Genomic DNA, 24,623 nt, shown 5'->3' on the forward strand with positions numbered 1-24,623 from the left:
CGTGAGCATGCGTCTGACACAGTAAACAATTACATTAACAGTAATGCTGATTATGTGTGGGGGTAGCACAGGTAAAAGTGAATTGTCCTGATTGGTGTAGTCACACTGACTGCTCTGCAGCTACGCAGCACCACACACAAAGGATTAATTTACAGGAGTGAGAACGCGCCTGCTGTGAATTATCACTTGCTTAGAGCTGTTTTGAGATGTTTTGGTGTTACAGAAGAGAGTTAATTTTCCACACACTTTAACAATGCTACATAATTTTGCAACTAATACATAAAAGCGTCAGCATTAAAACATCGCTCTCCTGTGTAGCTTTATTTGACACCGTTTCTCATTTGTGATTTACAGCAGCTGCACAGTGATGAGCCGGCGCGGCGGTGCCACGTTCTTCCAGTGCTTGCGACATGCTCGTTAGCTTAACTGGTAAATCTAAACTGCCCGTGGGTGTGAACACTACATTCACCCTGCCTTTGACTCTGTGACAGCTGGCTACAGTCCTCACGTGACCTTGATTTTATAAGGTGGCTTCAAAAGTAGAATAAACAGTCACTTCATAAACTGGAGGAAGAGACCCCAAAAGTCTTACAAAATGATATTATTGAGAAAAAAAATGTAAATCATAAATATTCCACTGAGAACAAGTGTAAAAAGAAGCTAAATCAGGAGCCGTGACAGGAACTAAAGAGTTTTCATACCTGGTTTGACTGTAACATTAACGTAACCTTCTCCGTGGGCGCCCTCCCCGTCCACTGTCACCTCAAACTCGTACAGGCCCACGGTCAGCTGAGGAGACCCAAAGAGAGAGGGAATCGAGTCAATCAGAAAGAAGAAGTGATCCTTTTTGGTTACATGGTCAACAGAGTGCCACCTGCATGATTTTATTTATAGCAAACATGAATATGAAACTACGATCTGCACCTTGCTGAGTTTCAGAGTCTTGCTGTGCTTCCCCTCCATCTCCCCGCTGTAATCTTTGGGATGAGTTTTTAGACGCCAGTCAAATGCATAGTTTGTCCCTGTAGAGAAAAATACATAAAAATAAATACCCGAGTGTAATAAAAACATACGCATTCAAATAAAATCTACTAGATACAAAGTTTTTACACTGCAGCATGTTAAGGAGGGCTCAAGGGATTAACAGACTCATGATGTGTGTTACTCTTCTGAACTCTATAATCTTTTTCAGCATAGATTTGAAATTCTCTGACAAGCGTTCAGCATGACGTACAAAATGATTAAGACTCATGTCAAGCGCAGTTTAGTCCACGCATTACTGAACAGCACAAATAACGAACAGTTTATTAATAATTAGTAACTGGTATGCATAGAAAAATCCACTCCATGCATAATTAGCTCCTCCTACACACCTATTTTTCCTCAGGTGTCAGGAAACTGATGAAATGAAGGTAATAAACTGCATTATTATTTAATACAGCATTCCATTGGTCTCACCATTTGGGACCACATAGGCGTAAAGTTTGACCTCGTTGAGGGGCAGCGTTACCTCCACACTCTTTCCTGCTGATACCACCAGCTCCCTCACTGTGATAAAAAACAGAACATTTAACATTAAAAAAACCCCCCCAAAAACAGTCATTTAATCGAAAACCTTATATTTAATTAGAAAATGAATACTGAAATGGATAGAATTAACCCTCAAGCAACCAACCAGTACTGGCGACAGAAATGCCCACGTGGGGTTAGTTTTATCTTACACAGGAACGTTTTTTTCCATTGGCTCTTTCTGTGTTGTAACAAATATTCTATTAATGTTATAATGTCATTAATTATGGTTTCCAAACATTTTTTCATGCAAAAAGGAGTTAAAAAAATAAATTGTGTAAACAACACTGCCTTTGTTTACACAATCCTTATCTGTTCTTTCTTGCAAAACAAACTTTATTTGTATACGTGTTGGTTTGTTTCTTTGACTGTGAACCCCTCTAACCAGTGGTTAAGCAACCTGAACTGGCACTCGGGCACACCTTAGAACCCTGGAGGTTCTTATATGTAACAGATATTATGACATGATGCGCCTGTAACACTTTATAAAAAGGACAGGATCATTTTTATTTCCCGACAATAGAATCATATTTATATCTGCAAAATCCACACAGAAAACTGTGCATGACAAGTTTTCATCACATTGCCTAGAAACCACCTGGCAACGGGTTTTTTTTAATAATACATTTTTACCCCCCTAAAAAAACAAATACATTAAAATATTCTCAATGTGATTAACGAAATAATTTGGCTAACAGCTCAAACAGGGCAAAGAACACTGTAGTGTGGCCATATATTAGACATTTTAACATCAAAATATAGATCAAATATAGATGAACTTCCCTCCTTTGTTCCTTTCTGAGTGATTTGGACTGCACTCAGTCACTTCAAGGAAGAGATGAATATACGTGAGTTTACACATGTACCATAGACGACATAAACGAGTGTTATCTACTGTTTGCAATGGTTAAAACTGCTATGATCAATAATCAGATATCTACAATGAAGGCAAACAGATGTGAGAGGCACAGCTCACAGCGATACACAGACTGTGCAGCTTGTGACAGCTTTATTAATCATTTCCGTGTCTTTGTCTTCATTTCAATTAGCTCTTAATGCTGACAGCAGTAACTGCTGCAGAAGCAGCAGGCAGAGACAAAACTGTGTACACAAACTGTACACAAAACACCAAGTGCACAAAGATTAACGAGACGATTAACTCGCTGCTGAACAGACTGGAGCATTTAGCAGTTTAAGATACAAAGATTTCCCTGAGAGCAGATGGAGACCACATACAGAACTAAAAGGAGGGTGAATATTGGAGTTAAGCATGACAAATAGAAACATTAGACTCAAAATCAGTTGTAATATTTGAACTGAATGTGCAATCGGCAACTGTTTGCCATTTCAACAACTGTCAGTTTGTTACATTTGTTGACTCTAAAGACTAAAAACTGACTCTGAAACTTTCTTTCCTTAAGAAAATAAATTATTGTATGCTGCATTTAGTCTGATACAGTGGCATAAAACAGTGGTTAGCTTTAATGCACAAACTAATGAACATCTATTGACCCTGAGTCACACACATCTGTGTGAAGACCCATTAGGTTTTAGGCCTGCAATTTTTGTGAACTGTGGGCAGATTTTGTGAACTGTGGAAGATGCATCACCATTCCACAAGCTCATGGATCCTTTAACCAGATGAGCTAAAAGCTGTTAATCTAACAAGTAAAGAAAAAAAGGTCCAACTTTGTGAAATGCTGACAGTTCCTGCACACCCTGAGGATGACTCATTTCAATGAAATCAAACCTGTAGTTTGTTCCTGTCGTAGTGATGTACGTAAAAATGGGTGATTTTGGTTTTCTGATAGAAGATGTGCAAATATCTGTTGAACTACTATGAAGTGATATTGCTCCTGGACTCTTTTTTTAGAGTTCTGTTCTTGCAAATTTGCCCTCCCCCCCCCCAAAAAAAAAAACTGCTTAATTTCTTTGTGGCACACTCACTATATGGATACTCAACATTTGCACAGAGAATCTTTTCTGAAAAATCAGGGTCAATTTTGAGTAAATGAATTAGTCAGATTTTTTATGCCCCATTTAAAATACAAGGAAATAAGACACCAGGGGAATCCCTAATTAATGATCAGCAGTGAAATGCTTCCTTGTTTTGCCCGCAGGGCACACAAAAATTTACCAAAAGCTGCCATTTGCCCCCAGGCCAAGCATTACGAACCCTAGTGCTAGATGTTCCCTGCCTGGTAAACACCTCTGCCCTTCAATCCACCGGCCCAGTTTACACAACAGGCTTTTTATTTAAAACACTATTTTTTAAAACTCTGGTGGCGTCATCAAGATGATTTCTTCAGATGTTTTAAAGCTCCTCCGGGGAAACTGGAGAGTTTATAATATCAATTTTCAAAAAATGTTTTGCTAGTTTTCTCCAGGAATAATAAACTGACTGTGGCTATAAAACCACAAGCGGCATTGAAGGTGTAGCAATTCTATTGTTAAAATCAAAAGGCTTTTTCAGTGTGGACATGCAGAGATTGGTTTGTTGCTCTTTTTCCAGTTTCTCTACAGAGACGGTTCTGTAAGTGAGGACAGACTGATCATACGAGTTAGTCCTGTCTGCAGAAGCTCGGCCGCTTTCTCTCAAAACACATTCCTCCAGCTTACCCTCATTCAGCTTCACACCCACAGAGCATACTGATTTCATCTGGGAAAAATAACATGTGAGCAGTCTACCATAAAATGTGTGGGCAAAGTAAACAGTCGCATTCTGTTAAGCTATTTCAAACAGGACGGTGAAGCGTCTTCTGTACATTATGAGTATGTGAGGCTGAAATATAAAAGCTGAAAGCTTAAACCAAATTTAGAAGAGGAATTTTCGTCTGACTTCACACCAATTCAGTACTGTTACATTATTAATTAATTCATAGTTAATACATGAAGACATATTACTGAACAAGCCAAAAATAGGCGATGGCTGTCAGGGGACGTGACACCCACTGCCACCCACAGATTCCTCACTCACCGGCCTGTGTCGGGGTTGTGTTAATGGTCGAGGAAGCTGCTGTGGGCGTGCTGACATCGCTGTCATTGGAAGACGACGCAGCAGCATCAAGGGCGACGTTGATCGTTGAGTTCTGCGGCGATGGAGCAGGAGGCGTGCCTGAACTCCCATTCGTTATCTGGCTGATGTTCTTTTGGGAGACTTGGATGAGAGCGATGGTGCTGGGTGCTGCTGATGTTGGCTGAGCTGCCTCTGTGTCGGAGCTTCCCTGTAGGCAGGAAGTAAAAACCTCAGGCTATAAAGTCAGAAATCCAAAGAGCAGATCTGTGTCTGAAATTGGGGAGATTTGAGGAATCACATCAAACATGTATGGGTTCATATCTGCAGATATGTATGTATCATTCAAATTAACCAATAAGTGTGACTGCAGGGAAGAGGGTAGAAATGTGACAAGTCAAAAGAGTAGGAGGAATGGCCTATTTTATAAAACTGAGAGTGCATTAGCCAGTAATTTTAATGGAGGGAAAAAAACTACGTACTTTATTTTAACATTTTTTCTCATTGAAATTGTACCTGTGTACAAATAACATAACATAACTAAATGCTATCACAGAATAGGAAAAGCATCTCCAAATGTATTATGAAATTTGAAAATGTTCTACTGAAATCAGAAAACGCAGCTGTATAGAACTGCACTGAGTCCTATGAAAACTTTTTAGCATGAGTTTCACATCAGTTTTCTGTCACGTTACCGAGCGGATATGGGGTCTTTTGTGTATTCTGTGGCTTCCTGTAGGTGGTGCACGGCGAATCGCTCTCCGCCTCACACTGACAGGGACCTTAAAGTGAAGTTACAAAAACAGTGGCATTTAGACAAAAGTTCCCTAATCTGTCTTTAAAAAATAGATAGATAGATAAATAAAAAAATAAATAAATTCTCATCTGATAGCAGTATCACAATCAATGACTGAATCATCCAAAAAACGCAGACAGATGCTGTTTTCTTAGAACAGACAATCTCTTCTTTTACAACCATACCTTGGAGAGCAGCTGCAGAAGACCGAGGGACTCCTCGTGGGGCTGAGGCAGGATGGAGATGGGGCACCCTCCTTCACGCGAGCAGCTAAGAAACACACAGTGACCGCCGAGACTCCAAACAGCATTGCACTTTGGCTCCAGGCAGCAGAACTCCCAACACCTCGCTCCGGCTCTCCCATCTGCTAGAGGGTACCAACCCAGGCTTATGATGCTGCTCCAGTGGATGCCCAGAATTCCACCGGTGACCCGGCAGTGATTTGCTGACACACCTGGACCAGGACAGAAGGATGTCAAGATCTATGATGGACTGTATCCATGTTCAAAATCGGACTGAGGAAAGAAGATAAATTCTTCTGAAACACCAACTGAAGGTTTCACTGCAGATACATTCTGGAAAGGACTTAGCAGAAAAGAAGATGACATTTGGTTTAAACGGGAAAGGTAATAAGACAACCACTCGTAACATAGAAAAACAACACCTCTCTCTTACATCTATATTGGACAGCAAATTGAAAGGACGTCCCTAATTTTCTTCCCCACTTATCTTGTCCCTATTGCACCTGGATTGATATATCACAGTTTTAACCTGGAGAGACAGAAATCATTCAACGTGTCCATACCTTTCTGCAAGCTTCAGGGGAAAAGGCCTCTCTGAAGCAACTGTGCTAATCATTAGACCACTATGCCAATCGAAAATACCACAGAGAAACCGAATATGTAAATCTGAACCCGATTTCTTGAAAGACACAGAAATGAAGGCTGAAGATAGCTTTGTTTAAGCCCAAACATTATTATACAACCAACAGGGACAGCAGAAATGATGAAATCACTTCACCTTTCAGAACAATATAGGTGAACAACAGCATCTCTTAAAGAACAAAAAAAGCTGACTTCTCACTAAGTTGCTAAGCGATCAGGAAAAGTAGTTTGGGGCTAATAAAGGCCATGCCTAGCTGACTGAATTTAGCCTGGAAAAAAACAACCTTCATGGACATCTAGTCCTTGATGGATTGTTTCATTAACAAAATTAATTAAATAAATAAATCAACGGCATCATCATGGCATCGAAGGTGACATCATAGGGCTACCCCTACTCTTTTCACCATTTCACATGTTTATGACCACAGCGACACTGTTAAAAAAAGGGAAAAGGGTAGTGGCTTCCAGCCACAGCTACTGAGACTTTCAGATTCAGCGTTGACTGAACATTTCTTAGAAAAGTCGACAGGCAGCAGTTTGAGGAGCCAACCAAGGCTACAGCGGAGAGAGGAAGTGCAGCTTTTCCCTGAGAAAACAGGATGCTGATTAAAAACCAAAGCACAGTGCTCAGTACAAACTAAAGTCTGCCCTCTGAGCCAGACATTATCAGACTAATATCAGCAACGCAGTGAGCTGATTAGCTGCCCTGTGTGTGTGTGTGCGTTCGTTTTCAAGAGCATTACATTACTGTCCTACACCTTTTATAGTCTCAGATGGGTTCAGGTCAATCCATCCATTATCGTTGACAAGCGATTTACTGTGCAGCCAGGTACAGTAAAAGGGCACAACCCTTAAAATACCACAGACTGTTAAAGTAAGAGAGGGAGCAAAGGGAATTTATATGTCACCAGCACAAAGAGGCCAAACGAGCAACAAAAAAGGTACAGCCAAGTCACTGTGAACTAGGCGGCATTACAACATAATAAAAATGCTTTTTAAATCTCGTCTTGTAAGTTTTTCACTGCTGCAGCAGATCAAACACACACATACACACCTGTGTAATTTATCTGCAACCCACAGCAATCCTCTGCAAAGGTTTGTTAATGAATACAGCACAAGAACTGGTTACTGTACTATGCTCAGTGGCCTCTGTTTATAACCCTCCGCCTGCAGAGTACAACACACGATAAAGAGATAACTAAATATTTTTCTGTTACTGATCTTATTCAGTAAACACTCGTGAGCAGGTCCGTACCATGCCAAAATATATTTGTGATATACAAGAAATATTCCGAGGCACACCACTCGCAGACATAACTCAAACATGCTCCTATTTACTGAGGCCAACTGCGCACACTTAATGTGAATGTCCATATCATTAAATTCACTTTTGTTACACGCTGTGTTTAATGCTATCTTCTCTGATGCTTTTAAGGCTCATGTTCACACCAGCTGGCATTTTGAAAGTTACGGTCCATAAGATTTTGTTTCTGAGCAGTGCACTAAGCTGCAAATTCAACACAGTCAGGCTCTCTTTGCAGTGGATGGCTTAAGCTAATCAACTTTCTTTGTTAAGCCAGTATTTCCGCTTCAGGCTGTGGGTGCTTACGTAAAAGATGCTGCCATGTACTTCAAACGTGACAGCCAGGTGCACATTAGAGGTCTGAAAATTTAAACTAGATCATTTTTTAAGTATTATAGATTATGCTGTGTGCTCAGGACTTGCACAGTCCCACAGCCCAATGACGAAGACATGGAAATCACGTTAGTTTGCAGCCAGATTAAAGTTAAATCATTTTTAGTGATTGAATATTCCTGGTAACCAGCTTTCAAATAGACTGACCAATTTTCAAATGGTTGATTAGGGCCAAGGATAAAAGCATGTGGATATGCAATCTCCATTACTACTTCCATCAGTGGTGTTAGTATGCTACACCTTAATGGATTCTTTCAGCAGAGAATCTACAGTACTGTGCAAAAGTATGAAAATGAAGTATATGAGGCAAAAACAGTTTGTACAATTCTTTTGAGCGTGAAAGTCAATATTTAGAATGCCCACATTTATTCTTCAACACAGCATGAACTCTGTTAGGCAGGTTTTCTCGTAATTTCTTTAACTTGTCTTATTTTGGCTGCCTGTTGTTCAATTGCACTGGGTAGGCCGGTCTATGCATTTGACAACATTAGTGTGTTTACGATCCTTGTCATGCTGAAAAATGAAGCAGTTGACAATCAGATGCATTCCAGATGGTACTGTATGTCAGAACAAAATCTAGATCCCCAGCACCACTTGCAGAAATGCAGCCACAAATCATGACACACCCTTGTGTTCCACAGATGGCGGTTGTACCTCTCTCTTGACCTATGTTGTAAATCCTGATGGCAATTTGAACCAAAGAAGTCAAATTTGGATTCATCACTCCATGAGACTTGTTGCCACTGATTTACAGTTTAGTTTTTGTGTCATTTGGCATACCTTGGCCCTTTTTTCCACAGTTTCCATTACTTAAGAATGTTTTTTGACAGCCACTCTTCCACTGAGAGCTTCAGTTAACAGTAGTATTTCTTAACTACATAACTTTCAAATACTGGTAATCTGTTGTAGATAAATCTTTAGGTCTGCAGATTCTTCTTTTGTTCTCTGCTTCTCCAGTTTCCCCAAACTTTGTAGAACACACTGCACATCATGTCGACATGTGCCAAGTTATCACCCAATAGTTTTTGGGAATCACCTTGTTGAGGTAAAAACACAATTTTAATGCCTGTCAGTTTGTAGAATTATTATAGGTTTGTAGAATTTCATAGGTTCAACTGAAGAAATGGGCAAGAAATTAAGTGTTGTTGCATCAGGCTGCATATTATTTATTAATGCAATTTCCACTTCTCTCTTACACAATGTCAGTCTTACTTTTTCTATTTTAACTAACTTCATTTATACTATTTTTTTTTTGTTTTTAAATCACTGTTGTATTTGTATTATCTCATATTACAAGGTCCTTACCAGGTGCTAGTGGCACTATTTTATCTGTATTATTCACAGTTTACAGTAGACTGTACTATTTTTACTCTTTATCATGCTGCTGTAACAAAACATTTCCCTTTGTGGGATCAAAGTATCCATTTAATTATCTAGTAACAAAGTGATATATTGTTGAGACAATTTAAATTTGGTTCTTTGCCAAGAATGCCCACTATGTGCAAATAACACTGGTTGATCATTTGAGTTAGATGCCTTTTTTTTTACTCCACCACTTACAATAAAAACTGTAATATATAGAGGTAATTAAAGAATGCAAAATACCTAAAGGTAACAGGACCTTTCATGAAAAAAATAAAGCACATTCATAAAATGATGAGAACTATAATAGTACTCTTTTCTAAAATCCGGTGTTGTGCAAAAACAGGAAACAATGTTTCTAGATGTTTATAAGATAACATTCAGCTGATTGTACACTGACTGAGTGAAAGCTTGGCATGTCTATTAATATATTACGGTAGCATCAAAAGCAAAACCAAACGAAAACACAGTTCATCAGATCATATTAGACCCTGCTACAGCAACCGGCAACTACTGCTACCATAGCAACACGAGAGGCAAGGGTGACTTTGTGGTGCATCAGTGTAACTCAAGTCTGGAAAAAACAGATTTTACCTCATATGAAAACACACAAAGGCTCTGTGGTTTGTCTGAGAAAGGAAGGACCCCCCTTTGGCCTCTGTTTAGTCATCCTACCCCTTGTCCTCTTTTCTTCTGTCTCCCACCACTCAACACACACACACACTATGTCTACTCACAGAGCCTTTATTGTCCTCGTTCACACTGTAACCCACTGAGCAGAGTGGCATCAGAAAGAACTCACACAGCAGGGATGCCAACAGTCGTCCATCTCTCAGCCTAAGATTACAGGGACAGTAAACACCAACCAAGCTAAAAGTACCCTAGCATCATAATAACACTAAGAAGGATGTAGACCCACCCTGAGTAATCAAAGGCGTGTAAAGATGAGTGCTGGAAGCGAAACACGCACACATGTTTTTCTTTATCAGTTTCACGCCATGTGTATTTAGAGTCTAGGGTGATGTTTGGTTTACTTTACCTGTTGGAAGAGCCAGGAGCCAGAGGTAGGTCAGCGGTAGGAGGAGGAGGTGAGGTAAGCACCATGTGAGCAGCTTGTGGTGTGCATAGGACATTTTGTACAAGGACCTGGGAAGCAGACAGAGGAAGAGTTAAATGCAGCTCAGGCAGTGCATACGCTAACATGGTTGACTCCCACAAAACACTGAATTTTGGTCAAATGTCTATGGTTTACGTTGAAAGAGTAAACTGGATTTTGTCAGACAGTGTGGGATAAATAAAACCACTCTTTTATTTTAAAAAGGTAGATTATAGCCTTTTCAGTGTATCCAGTGGATATACCCCAACTTTTTTACTTCCCAAATCCAATGCTGACGCTGTTGCTATTTTAAATGACTTTATCACCTTATCACATTGATTTTGTTCTTGTTCTTTGTGATATTCCAAAGGTGAAATGCTTGTTTGTGGCATAATCCTGCACATTTGTCTAAAGTTCTGTGGCCTAAATACTGAACTGCAAACAGTTGTTACTATGCATCTGTTTTATTTGACAAGAGAATTAATCATCAATTAAGTGCAACTCACTGTTTGGCTTCTTCTAAGCAGAGGTCATTTGGATGACCTCTGCATCAGCTGTTTAATGGATTCAGACTGCCCTCTGCACCCCTAACTGCACATGCAGCTGAATGCTTACTCCAACATCTGTTTCAGCTCTGCTGACAATACACCTACAAAGATTTTGATTCACTGGACTCCACATTTTTGGTGTTTTCTATTTAATTTGCTACTGTAGCACAGTAATTTCCCAAGTTTCTTCTTTCTTATGTCTGACCCACTATGTTTACCCAAATCAATAGAGAACCAGAATCACAGATATAGTCAACTGTTATCTGAGAAAAAAAAACAAACAAAACAGCAAACAAACAAAAAAAGTATAGCTACAAAAAAAAAAAAAAAAAAACTGTCAGATTTACCTTTCCCCCAATCCAGCAGTGGAAGAAAGGTGAAGGAAGAAAGGAGTGAGGAGTTAGGTTGGCAGGAAGGTGCTGTGAGGTGACAGGTGAAGACGGGCCAACACCAGCACTCTGACGAAGAGATCCAACATGGCCGCCTCAGGGGCCTTCACAGGCTCAGCTGCTCCAACACTAGGCTAGAGAGAGAAATGAATTCAGCTGTTGATCATTCAGTATCATTCACATCACATGGATGTAGACATACACGATTACATATTCTGAAATGTCATCTGTATTCTAAATTATTCAGGTCTTGTGCCTTCTCTTCTTTGATTGCTTATGTCCAACACTGCCTCAGCTTTTTAGAGGAGAAGAATTTTAAGTCTGTCATTTCTAAATCTGATAAGAAAAGCTAATGAAAATGAGACTCTTTACCGGGAGATACTGTGCTGAGAAACTAAAGAAAAGGCACCTTCACTGAAACTGTAGGGACCTTTCATTGTTTTTGAGCTTTTCTGCAAAAGAGAACAAACAAGCCACAAATTCTATAACCATAAATACACAGCAGATTTCACTTACTAGGAATTTTCTGTCTGCCTCTATAATCTGTCATCGGTTTGAGGGTGTAACTAACACAGCAATTCTGTCAATATCCTGTTGACAGCAACACCTAAGGAGGTGTAAAATGATTCACACAGTTTTGGGCTATGTCCTGGTAACTATGCAGAACTGAAACAGGAAAATTAATCATAAGCAAATTTCTGAAGTTATACAACAGTTCTTTACTCCTTCTGTATGCCTAAAGGCACACTTGATAACATTATGAGTTATGCAAATCTTTAGCCTATGTGAACATGAAAGTAGACACTGGTTAATATCTGACAATAACTAGAGAATTTCTTCATGCCAAAAGGGGGGAAAAGTTTAGTGCATGGCTAGAGTCTTCACTGGCCCTCTCACTGTTCATTTGTTTTTCAACTCAGGCCAAAAAAAGGTTGCTCAATTCCAGGGAGGCTACAGAGGCCTGAATCATGCTGAACTATGCAGATTCTTATTTATACTTTTTGAAGAAAAAACTCAAAGAATCCAGTTTGTTAACCAAAGAGGATTGTAAGTGATAAAAGGTTTTGTTATTGGGAACAACAGACATTTTTTGTTTTCTGTCCTTTTCTTCATTTAGGACCCGTCTAAATGAACAGAAATCACATTGACCTTTTCTGAGAGACAATTTCATCAGTACAATATATTAAAAGGCATTAACACCAGATATATAAAAACAATGTATCGTATGGCAATCTATGATTAGGACAGAAACACGTAGGGCTAAAACAATTCTTTAAAGAGAGACAAATTGCTGTTGCATCATCTCGTACTGTGACGTAATGTAGCGCTCCCAAAGCCTGGCTAAATTCTGCCAGTCTAGTGGAAGTTGTAATATTTAAAAATCCTTCAGGTTCTGACTAAACTGGTACGAAGCACATTATTTATTTATTTCCAATCATTCAGACAATTTCTCAGATGAAGATAGTGATAAAAAGGGGGATTAAACTCTATAAAGAACATGAAAAATTATGCAACAAAGTTGCATTGACAGCAATAGCTTAATGCTGCAGAAAATCACTAATATTAGAGTAGTAAACTCAACATTTTAATTCAAGTTAATTATTTAATCACTGAGTGCTCTCTCTGTTTTGCTTTAAACTGGTTAGAGATAAACATTAAGCGTTCCTGTCCCACAGCATAAGGAAGGAGATGTGGAAATTGCTTTGTTTTGTTGGTGGATCAAAGAAATTCATTGAACATTAATTCAAATTAATGTTACTGACTGGACAGGTATTCTTGGTGTGTGTGCTGTTGTTCTAGTAACTGCAGTTACAGAAGTGTAACAGAGACTTAACGGCAGATTAGAATCGAGAATGAAAACATTTAATACATGCACCTTCCTGTGACAATATGAGTTTGATTCAGTGGTGTTAGTAAGGTACATCTTAAAAGGGTGCACATATAAAACACATTCGCCCCAGCAGAGAATCTGTACTGCTTTTACAACATGCTGCAAATAAAAGCATAAATGTGGCACTTCAACCGGATTCTAAAGTGAAAGTCAAAGCATAACCTGCTTCTGAAGTCATGTGTTCAGCATAAGTTACCATGGTGATTTAACCAGGTAAAAGGAGAGACAGACAACTCTGACTTTAAATTTGACGGAGCTTGCTAACCCAATAATCTTGCTTCATAGTATGCCCTTCTGTTGTAAAAAGAACAAAACCATGACCCAAAATTCAAGCTACAAATACCCTTAGTCACAGGCCTTCGGGACCCCGAGTAACTTCCTCTTCTTTAATATCCAGTTGTGCAGGAAGTGTGAGGAGGAAGCTTTTAGTTTCACGTTTACCTCCAGAATAATTACTAAATGAGTCACCAAAAAAGAGGCAAGACTCAGATTACTGTGCTGCTTGAAGGGAAGGTGTAATCCTCGTGTTGTTCAGCTTCTGTGGTTTTCGTCTAATGCAAAGATAAAAATCTGAGAATGCGCAATATTTAACTGCTGTGTTAGTACACATAGTTCCCTTTAGGTTACTGCAGCAGAAATCACAAAAGTAGGGTTAAGTATGAGTGGTAGCACACTGAAACACTAAACAGTTATCAGATATGTTGGGAACATAGTGTCAATAGACTAGTGTCAATAGTCTTGACACTATTGTGTCTATTGCTAGTGTCAAGACAGTGGGACAACTTTGAAACTAATTTCCTTAACAGTATCACCACTGTGATATCCTGAGTAGGTACAAAATGTTCAGTTATGAAAGCCTAATCTTGTACTCTGATGTTCTTGTCTGTAAAATATATAAAAATGACTGCACCTCCACCACTGCAAAGACCTCTGTGTGCATATCAGATGATTACAGATGAGCAGAGCTTCAAGGGAAACGTGGACGTGAAGTTCCTAAAAGACGTTCTGCTATGGAAAAATGGTTTTCATTTAAGAAATCAATGGGAAACGCTCCCTTACAGTTTGGTGCAGATTTGTATGTTTTCTCATGATCCAAAAAAAGCTTGTAGGTAACCTGTGATGCTAAGATTTCCTTATAATACCCTCATTTTATGATAGGTTTATATACACTGATGGAACATCCTGAATATTGAATGAGGGGGGTGTATATAGGAAGGTTTTACAGTGTGTATGTGTTTGTGTGTGGGAGTGGGCTGGAGGGTACGTATGTATATACATTTTTAAGTTGTATCTGGTGTCCCACAGGAAGAAGGTTAGAAGTTTAAACCTCCTGGCCAGTCCTGAGCATTCTTTAGGTTAATTCAACGTTGGCCGTATGGGAGACAGGCTGTACCACGTCTCTTGCCTTGTGACGGCTCGGCTAGGTTCATCCTCACTGTTAAGTTGGATAAGTCTGTCCATGTATATAAACATCCACCTACTTCCTTCTGCTGGATAAGCAGCAGGAAACGGCTGGCAAAAGTCTAAGCACAGATACCGAGATAACAGTTTCCATGCCAGCCGAGATATAATCACTCCAGTGTGTCCTGGGTGTGCCCTAAGATCCCTTCCAAGTTGGACTCGAGCCCACCTCAACTGCTGGATTAGTTAATATTGTGTTTGCCATCCTCTGGGGACTGTATATGGAAATTAGGCATGAAGCATGCTTTGTTTTGTGAGGTCAGTGTTTTTGTGCATGGTCCCTGTCAAATAAATACCAAATCTTCTGAAACACAATGTTTAAGGCACGGCAAGGCCTCTTCTCAACATGGCCTCACCAGGAAACTACTGTGTGGCAATATAGTAATAAATCAAGCTTTTATATCTATCTGTTATGATCACACTCTAAAGAGGTTAGCTAGATGCTGTATCCATATGGCTGGAAGCACATCCCTAATCTTCCACATTAGTAATTACCCTGTGCCATCGGTGCCAGCCTCTGCAGAGTTACTACTTTGTTGGTTTAAAAAAAATTGAATAAACAGAAAATATAGTTTGAGAGAAAGAAGTAATGTTTGTGTAAGGCACGGTTAAAAATGTCCTGATGCTTTTACTAAACTGATAATAATCTTCTTTAAACAAAGGCAAGCATTAAAAGTTTAAACAGCACTGTTTTCTTGAGACAAACCTACAACTATGTTACTTACTGCATTTTTTAAAAGGTATACGTGGTAGTATCAAACCTGGATTGCTGGTCTGATTCCTTATTCAAATCTGCATTCCTGCACGTGACACTGGAGCACCGAGCAGTCTCTTTCTCTGCTGTAGTCACCGGCTCAGTCTGTCCAAATATCCAAACTGCTCCGTATTCCGCTTTTGCTTATTTTTCTCTCCCTAGTGAACGCCCAAAAGGGGAAAAAGCTCCAGGTGAAAATGATCCAGTGCAGAAAATGTGCAGGAATCAGTTAGGATCCGGCAGCCTGGATTTTTTTTAAACCATGCAGCAGCTGCCCCGAGGCACGTGGTGACTTTCACTGTGCTGCAGCAGTAACGCTCAGGTGCACACGGTCACCTGGGCTGATGACAGCTTGGCCATTACTGACTTTTTAATGGCTAGTTCACCCATGAGGGGTTTGTTGCAGAACAATGATCTCTGTCACCGAAACCCTCGCCCGCTTTCTCTCTCTCTCCTCCTCTTACATCTGGCAAATTCTCTCCCTTTGACTTGTTTCTTCCTCCTCCTCCTCTCTCAGCAGGAGCAGTCAGCTCTGCATCGGCTTCTCCGCAGACAGGCTGATGTAGCTTTTCTCTGTCCCACGCACAGCTTCCTCCGGCTGCCACAGGGAAGGAAAATCAAGTTTTTATTTCTCTTTCAGGCAGCATACCCAGGAAAAAATGTAATAAAATGAATAATCATGACAAACTGCTTATTTTGTTGTGACACCTCTACAAATATCCTTAGAGCAATAACTACACTAATCCTAAAATAAGATTACAAATCAAAGACCCAACAGAAAGTACGAGTACATCACATTAGTCTTTAACTCACTTTAAACTTTACTGTTTGCCTAGATCTTGGCTTTAGAGTTTTCTCACTTATTGCATATACAGCGCCTTCCATAATGTTTGGGACAAAGACAGTTTGTAGTTCTGCCCCAAAATCAATCAATACGTGACTGAAGTGCTGACGTTCAGCTTTAATTCAAGGAGCTTTATAAATATTTTACATGCACTTTTTAAGAATTACAGCGATTGCTATACACAGTCCCCCAAATTCTGAGATTCTAAATTAATGAACATAAATTTAAACACTCTTTTTAATACCTTTATGAAAAGAAAACTTCGCCTGAGGTCTAAACCCGTGGGCATCACCAAATGTTGAGTTTCCTTGCTTGAGTTACTCCATCAGATCTCTATTATAGCCACCTTCACTTGCTGCTTGTTTGTGTTTGACAATGGAAAAAGCGCACTCTGTTGGGTTTAGATCAAGTGACCGATTCGGCCATTGATGAATATCCCATTTCTTTTCCTTGAGAAACTCTTGGGTTGCTTTTTCAGTTTGCTTTAAATCATTTTCAGTTTGCACTGTGCAGTACTGTCTGATCAGGTCTGCAGCATTTTTGCTGAGTCTGAGCAGAGAGTAAAGTCCTGTAGACTTCAAAATTCATCCTGCTACTTCTATCAGCAGTCACAACATCGGGGAACACTAGTGACTTTGTTCCACAGCCATACACACCAATGCCACAACACTGCCTCTATCATGTTAGACAGATAATGTTGTATGCTTTGGATCATATTCCATAATTTGCTCTTCACATCATTCTAGTTCAAGTTAATCTTGGGTAACAAACGTGTGCCATTTGCAAGCACTCGTATGATTTCCGTGAAATCATTATGTATTTTAAACGGAGCAACTGAAATTGGATTCACTTCTAAAGTACATCTGGGTCTGGCTCTCAAGTTACATAGCAGAAATTTTGACCCCCGTTTGAGCTCTTGGTTGCTCCTTAGATTTAAATCTAATGGTGTTGCCATCAAGTCCCCTTGGCTTTGGAGTGACCTGCCTGAGGAGAGAAGGCTTGCAAATCTCCTTAAAAAGTCCTTTTAATACTTTTAAATTCGGCCTTTTATGTCTTCTCATCAGTAATATCTTTTTACTGTCCGTTTATCTGCTTTCAGTTATTTTGTTTATGGTCTATGTTGCCTGTTCTTGGTTTTTTATTGACATGTGTACACATTTGAATCATATGATAACAACAACAACAACAACTAAAAGTCATTCTTAGTAATTTCATAACACCAAGTATTTGCCTCACTGAATCTGCCAGCTTCATATCAGAGATGAAACGTAGAGGGACTAAATAAAGAACATTACTTCAGCCTCTGCTGGCCTATTTTATTTTGTCAACTAAATGACTGATAAAACAAACAAAATAACCCTGATTTGCTGACTAAGCTCCACTCTTGTCTCTTCTTATTCCCGTGCAGCGCGTAATGGACTACTTAAAGCGCAAATTGGTGCATGTTTGACTATATGAATGAAAGTCTGTCAAGTCAAATGAGACGCGTGAGTAAACGCACTGAAAAAAACAAAAACAAAAAAACAAAAACCCTCACACTACTAAGACAAAATGGTGGGCTCGTGCATTATGTATCTTGCGAAACTGACAAATCACTCAGATTTACTCAAGACAGGACAAGACGTGTTCAGCTGTCAGATAATTCAATACAGGCCAGTATCTTCCCACAGCACAGTCTGCTGCACTGTCATAATATTATAAACAACTGTGTGGGGGGTTGATGTATTAACCCAAGTGCCACTTGCGCGCATTTAGCAGATGTTATGTTTTTACAAGGCATGTCGACGTCAAAGCACTGACACGGGAAGGTTGAAGTAGCGCACCGTAAGGTATTTCACCTGTTTAATCCCGGGATCACTCGCATCCAAGGCACCTTGAGGCTAACAGCTGCTGACATCTCTCATCGGACCCTACACAACGCGTTTTAACGGCAACTGCCCCCAGTAACACAAGAGAGAGAATGCGTGCACGGACTTACACAAACAAAAAATGGTAGACTTTCTCTTCAGCTGCTCGTTCCGATGTGTAGCCTCGTCTCTTGTTGTCCCCTACTCTCCAAATTAGGTCAGTACTCCTCTCGCTGATACAGCTGATATGCCGTGAGTGAGTGCTTGACTGTCAATACAATACGTTTTACGAAAGGTTCCGGTGATGAGATTTTCAAAACAAAGTAGGCAGTGAAAACAGCAGTTATGCGATGGTTAGCTAGAGCAGTTACGTGTTACATCTGAAAGTAAAACCGAAAGTCCTAACTAAATAGCTATATAGTTTTAATAACCTGGAAATGAGCCCATTTTATTTCTTGCGATACAGATTATTCTTAATTTTTTTCTTTTTAAACCAGTTGGCATTTCTTTATCATTTTCTATTTTTTAATCTATTTATTTATTTACACGTGGATTTTTGGTGCATAATGAAAACACAATACAAATTAAATTAATTTGTTGTCTTAAGCTGAAAACGTTCAACGTTCATCCAGCTAGTTCCGGTTTACGCCCCCTAACGAGGAGCCGTTTAAAAAGGTAAATGCTCAACTCAACGAGTGCTAATAAACTTTTTCTCTTTTATATTGAAAAAAATAATAACGTTTTTAAAAAATAAAATTAAAACGATAAATCTGGATAACCTCGTTTATCTGACGTTATGACACGGGCTAAAATGGCGGTGTCGCCTTCCAACAATCCGCCTGATGATTGGTTGCCTAATTTTCTTCGAGCCTTTTTATTGGCTCGTGACATCTTTAGCTTGACAGTGTGTTTCCGGGGGGAGTGAGCACGAGCAGTTGCGGCGTGCAAGAGGGTTGTCAACAAAGTAAGTTACATTGTTAACGTTCACCTGTTCAAATGTTAAATTGATATACGTGTACATTTTTGTCAGTCATTAGCGGGACAGCTGACAGCCAGTAAATTGGACTACTCCCGTTGGCCCAGCGATGTGGCGCTGTTTCTTGCAATCAGTGCTTGAAAGACTGATTGGAAATTCATTGAAAAAGTTTTTCTCCTCTTTACGTCTCTCTCGGTCGCATAGTTACCGGGGTCATAATGGCTGACAGTGCTGACTTTACACCTACCGTGAACAGCCAGTCTCCTGGAAAAGAGGAGCAGGGAGGAGGTGAAGGTGGAGGAGGCTCAGAAAGGGATGTAAAAGGCGGATTGACTGATGCCCAAAGAGGCGTCTTGGAGAAGTGTGTGCATGCGCTGAAGCACGCTAAAAACGACAGTCAAACGTTGGCTGCTCTTCTTCTGGTAAGTATTCGTTTAATTTAAGAATCGAGACAAAAACATGAATATTGTTAAAGGAGTTGATATAAAACTATTAAAATTGATTTTCAACTATTTGGGGGTTAAGCTTCCCCAAAATAAAACTAAAAAAATTAAGGGAGCTTTTTGCGTGTGTGTGTGTGGGGGTGTTTTGTTTGTTTGTTTTTTTGTGTGTGTAAAATCAAGAAACCAGCCAGTTAAAAACTGAAACAGTGTTTTCTCAAGGGTCTTTTCTTGGATTGAACTTAAAGCTTTAAAGCTTCTGCTTGGTACTGTCATAAAGAATTATAATACCTTTCATTCTTATACAGATAGTACACAGTTGTACTTATCTTTTCCCTCTAATCTAGCCCCTGTTCACACACTGAGCTGCACTGATGAGATTAACTGCTGGATGTCTAGATATTCTTTTATAGAACTGAACAGAAACAAGACATTTATATTTGTTGTTACTCCAAGCAAATCAGGAATCTTGCTCTGGAGAAGTGGTGAGTAATCTAATGGACGGGTCTAGGTTTGCAAATGCCACAGCAGTTACTTGCCTGACTGCATTGTGCTAACTGTAAAGTTTGGAGCACAGCTGTTGCTTTGGGGTATTTGGTTCCAGTGAATGAGATCTTCATGGTTAAGCTCACCAAGAAGGTTTGGACAACTACGCTTCTAGCTTTGTGGGACTAGTTAGCATCGAGGTTCCTCTGTTCCAGCATGTCTGCCCCAGTGCAGAAAGCAAGGTCTCATAAAGGCATGGTTGGATTAGTTTGGTGGGGAAGAACTTGACTGGTTGGAACAAAGCCTTCACCATCAAACACCTTTAGGTTGAACTGGAACAGCTGGCATGCCAGATGGATGAATGGACAAAAAAAGGAACTGCAAACAGATGAAAGTATCACTAAATATTGCGTGCTATAACACTGTTGTGCTTTTTTGTTTTTTAAGTAGACAGATTTTACTGATGTTATATTGTGCCTCAAAAAAGACTAATTCTACTCTATCTTCACGTCCTCAGATAAGTCGCTTGTGCCCAGCCAGTGAACTGGACAAACCCACATTGAGGCGCATCTTTGAGGCAGTGGGCCTCAATCTTCCAGCTCGGCTTCTGGTCACAGCAGTCAGAGGGGACGAGAACTCTGGCTTACCCCCAGATGAGCTCCTTTCGCTGGGCACGGCTTTGCTGGCTGCCCTGAGCACAGAGCCAGACATGGCCTCCAGTCCCCAGCTCCTCACCACCATCCCCCTCCTGCTGGGCATCTTGGCAAATGGTCCTGTGTTTAACCAGCAGAAACGGGAAGCCCAGGAGCAGCACCAAGTAGGGCAGAGTCCTGACGGTGAAGTCCAGTCAGCAAATATTTCAAACCCAGACTGTAATCCTGCCAGTGTGGCACAATCTGCAGAAGAGACTGAGAGCAGCAGGAAAAAAGGCGATGATGGCAGTGAAGCAAGCAGAGTGTCACCGTCTCAGGAGAACCCTCCCTCTTCTAGCCTTGATGCGGCCTTGGCTGCTGACTGCTACCTGGTTTTGACAGCTGTGTGTGCCTTACCCAGAGGCCCGGAGCAGCTCCTGAGCAGGGGCGCCATCTCTGCTTTGTGCCAAGCGGTGGAACTGAACCAGACTCTGAGCCACGAGAAGGGGCTCGCCTTGCTGGGCTTGCTCCTCTCTGGTAAAAACAAGGACAAAGCATGGCGCAAACACACTCCAGAGCTCCTCTCGCTGCTGGTCAGACTCTCCAAAGACTTCTGCGAGTCCACAGAGAGAACCAGGTTAGGCATGTGTGGTCAGTTGGCGCAGTTTCTGCCCCCAGCAGGAGTGGCAGTGGAGAGTGAGGAGCTGAAGGCAGTCGTGGGCCGTTTATGGGAGATACTGAGACCTATGGTGCAGGCTAAATTGACACCGAGACATATCGGATCAATCCTGGTCCTCAGTGCTTGCCTGCTGGATTTATATGGCTGGGAGATGGCGGGACCTCCAAAGTTCTGTTGCTTACTGGTGAACCGGGCATGCGTGGAGGTCAGAATGGGTTTGGAAGAACTGCCTGGTAATGATTTGACCCCTGAGGTGCAACACACAATAACAGGTAGTGTACTTAATCATAATAGTATGTTGATTGGAACTTTAAATTTATTATTTTCCAGGATGACACGTCATAAAAAAGGAAAAAGGTTGATTAAATCTTGCTGTAAAGCTTTCTTACTTCAGTTTAATCTTAGAGCTGAAGTTGACTTGGAATCATGTTGTATGATTTGCATGTAACTGTTCACTCAGCTGATTTAAAGTGGTTATCTTGGTGTCCTCATTTGCATGTTTTGGTTGTCATGTAACAGCGTTTCTTGTTGGGCGCAAGTACAATTGAAGTTTAATTAAATAAGCAGGCATCATCTGACTCAGCAAGTCATTTTCTAGGTATTGAGATCTAATCAAGGTTAACCACCTCAGTCATTTAATCTGAACTGTACTCCTCGTAGGCTGTTACCGAATCATGGAGGCGGCCATAGAGCAGGCCTGCAGTCCGGGAGTCCCGCAGGCTGCTGCACCTTCTCAGAGCTCAATTGCTACCCTCAGTCTGCAGCAGAGCAGGCAGGTCCTCGGGGTCCTGGAGGAGGCCTTCTCTGGCTTGATGTACTTCTTGCAGCAGGTGAAGAGATGATGAGAACACTAACATAACAAGCTATCTGTTGGTGATACTAGAAATATGATAATTGTGCACAAAATCATTTCTGTTGTGCTGGTGTGTAGAGCCTAGGAGTAAAGAGAAAATATTAAATGCGAATAAATGACTCGTTTATTCATAATATTAAAGGTGGAGCCAAGCCGGTATGGCGACCCTTTCGTTTTCGCCACATTCCGCTCTCTGTGCTCGTGGTTGGCTGAGGAGACTTCCTGTCTTAAGGAGGAAGTGACTAAACTCCTGCCATTTCTGATCAACTACACCCGAAGCCACCTGCAGGGTGGGATCTTGGAGCATAGCCTCGCTGACTGGATGGTCAAGATGTCTATTGGTGAGGACAGGGGCGCGTGGACGGGCAGAGAGGCTCTCAGGTAAAGATGAAATCTGAGAGGAGATTGGTAACATTTAGAGAAAAAGTGCAGGTTTTATGTTGCACTGCCTCTTTTCCTTTTTCCTCCTCCCTAGGTATCTCCTCCCAGCTCTGTGCCACCTGTCAGCAGAGGAAGTTCCCAGGAAGGTGTTGCTCGATGTCGACACCCCGGCCCTGCTGGTGGACTTCCTGTCTCAGAGCTGGACTTTCCTCAGGGGAAAAACCAGTGCCGCATCCACAAGGGATCCCAGCATGGAGACAGCCTGCTCTGCTTTGCTCAACTTCACTGTTACAGAGCCAGAGAGAGTCAGGTAGCTGGTTTATCATCATAATCATCAATGTGACAAGCAAACCGTCTGTTTCTGAGTGTCTGCCAAATGTTTATGAGCAGTACTTATCACACCATCTGTGTTTAAAAATGCAAACCTGTAAACTTATTGTTTTCTAGAAAGGACTCGTGTTTCAGAAGCCTTGAGGTCCTTCTGAGTGAAGCACTCCCCCTCTTGGTGAATAAGCCCCGCCTCCTGGTCCTAACAGCAAATTGCTGCACTCTGGGACTCATGATTGGCAGATTAAAGGAAGGAGGTGAAAGTAGCTTTTGGTTCTTTATACTCTTAGGTTTGGGGTTTCTTTGGGGGGGGGGGGGGGGTGTAATTTTTGCATAACCTTCAAGTCATTTAATCTAGAAACACTCTGTATAGATTCTGCAGTGACATATCTGCACACTGCTTAAAGCTATTAGCTACTGGAACAACAGCTAGTTTTTCAGGGCTTTCCAGTGTAACCACGGGAATCTATGCCATGATCTCGGTTTCCCTCAACTTAGTGTTGGCTCAAACTGCTCATAGTTTAAAAGTGTAAATGTATTTAAAAGGCTAAAGATGGTACATTTTACACTTCCTACAAATGGAAAGTTAAAAAGCTTGCTGCACCCAAAATCTCTTCCCTTCCCTACAGTTTGTATTTATTTATACACAGAACCAGTTTATAGAGATTACCCTGCGCTGACTGGCAAAGCTGTGTCGCCATAATGCTAGCAAGCCAGCCAACAAATGTTCCCATCTCAATCCTTTGCTATAAGGTGATCACAAACTTAAGTAACCTTGAGCTGTTGACATTGTGCCGTTTTCTTTGTTTTGAACCACCACCCACAGAACAAACTCTTGCACACACACAGGCAGATGTGGCCCAAAGCTCCTTCTGCTTCTGCTCAGCAGTTCTGCTAGAAATTTACAAGAAGGAAAACTTGCAAGAATGTAGCTGCAGTCTTTCTCGTAGTGGTCCTGTAAGATTCCTAAGCCTTGAACAATGTTAGTCTATGATGTGAAACATGACAAATGTGACTCATTTAGATGTAAACAAATAAATTAATGGACTTTAGTTATTTGTTAAATAGTTTTCAACAAAGCTCTTTTCTGCAGGCTCAGTGGAAGCGGGCCAGCGGCGTTTCCTTTCTTCAGCTCTCCGGTTCCTTCGCAGCGCCCTGGACTCGAGCTCCAGTCCAGGTCCAGCGAAGGTGAGCCTGAGCTGGGAGGACAGTTGGGACGACGCTGCAGAGCTCTGGAGGTTGAGTTTGCAGGCCCTCGGAGGCTGCGCCCGTGCCCAACCCTCAATCACAACCCTGATCAGAGAGGAGGGTTGGCTCAGACACATGCTCGCCATGCTTCATCAGTGTAGCGCTCTGCCTGACCAGCTGACCCAGGATGCGCTGGAGGAGGCTCTGTGTGCCCTGGCAGAGCGGTGCCCGGTGTGCAAACAAGAAATTGGAGACATGATGATGAGATCCAGCGAAGGAGCTTTGAGCAGTATGAAGAAGCTGAAGAAGTCGGTGGGAGTGAAGTAAAACCAGCTGCTCTGGAGAAACGGTGTATTCTCTAATCGAGTACTTTTAACTTTTAGTGAAACCGCACAATGAAACCAATAAACCAGGGAAACTGCTGAAACCAAACTCGTATTATAAATGTCTTTGCTCTGATGTGGGTTTTTTTTTTTTTTTCCTTAAATTGGGGATGTCTGCCAAAATGTCT

The 24,623-nt window shown here is 41.1% G+C and overlaps 2 protein-coding genes across 5 annotated transcripts in view; one reads left to right on the forward strand and one right to left on the reverse strand.

The window, feature by feature from the left end:
- Positions 1-18,453, reverse strand: part of kiaa0319l (KIAA0319-like ortholog) — a 34,111-nt gene extending 15,658 nt beyond the window's left edge. Inside the window, exons 1-10 of one of the 4 annotated variants that reach the window (XM_085149066.1) lie at positions 18,282-18,453; positions 15,924-16,057; positions 11,312-11,487; positions 10,360-10,466; positions 5,564-5,832; positions 5,278-5,364; positions 4,547-4,793; positions 1,459-1,548; positions 925-1,022; positions 702-789 (exon numbers count right to left, since the gene is read on the reverse strand). In XM_085149066.1, the coding sequence (XP_085005192.1) occupies positions 702-789; positions 925-1,022; positions 1,459-1,548; positions 4,547-4,793; positions 5,278-5,364; positions 5,564-5,832; positions 10,360-10,453 (973 nt within the window). In that variant the 5' untranslated portion in view covers positions 10,454-10,466; positions 11,312-11,487; positions 15,924-16,057; positions 18,282-18,453. Of the gene's footprint in view, positions 1-701; positions 790-924; positions 1,023-1,458; positions 1,549-4,546; positions 4,794-5,277; positions 5,365-5,563; positions 5,833-10,359; positions 10,467-11,311; positions 11,488-15,430; positions 16,058-18,281 lie in introns of all 4 variants that reach the window. The other 3 variants (XM_085149064.1, XM_085149065.1, XM_085149067.1) reach the window with 3 other exon arrangements.
- Positions 18,454-18,991: 538 nt separating this feature from the next.
- ncdn (neurochondrin) lies at positions 18,992-24,590 on the forward strand. The gene is made up of 8 exons (XM_085149070.1): positions 18,992-19,114; positions 19,331-19,548; positions 20,570-21,635; positions 22,024-22,193; positions 22,359-22,597; positions 22,692-22,907; positions 23,045-23,181; positions 24,018-24,590. The coding sequence occupies exons 2-8, from the start codon at positions 19,345-19,347 to the stop codon at positions 24,437-24,439; spliced, it is 2,454 nt and encodes an 817-aa protein (XP_085005196.1). The 5' UTR covers positions 18,992-19,114; positions 19,331-19,344; the 3' UTR covers positions 24,440-24,590.
- Positions 24,591-24,623: the final 33 nt, after the last annotated feature.

This window comes from Neolamprologus multifasciatus, chromosome 22 (genome assembly GCF_963576455.1).
Source record: "Neolamprologus multifasciatus chromosome 22, fNeoMul1.2, whole genome shotgun sequence".
NCBI classification, from domain to species: Eukaryota; Metazoa; Chordata; class Actinopteri; order Cichliformes; family Cichlidae; genus Neolamprologus; species Neolamprologus multifasciatus.

Bases quoted from the DNA above. Each gene is read 5' to 3' on its own strand.
- ncdn (XM_085149070.1), top strand. From the start codon at position 19,345: ATGGCTGACAGTGCTGACTTTACACCTACCGTGAACAGCCAGTCTCCT. The intron at 22,598-22,691 runs GTAAAGATGAAA...CCTCCTCCCTAG, and splicing joins ACGGGCAGAGAGGCTCTCAG to GTATCTCCTCCCAGCTCTGT. The intron at 22,908-23,044 runs GTAGCTGGTTTA...ATTGTTTTCTAG, and splicing joins ACAGAGCCAGAGAGAGTCAG to AAAGGACTCGTGTTTCAGAA.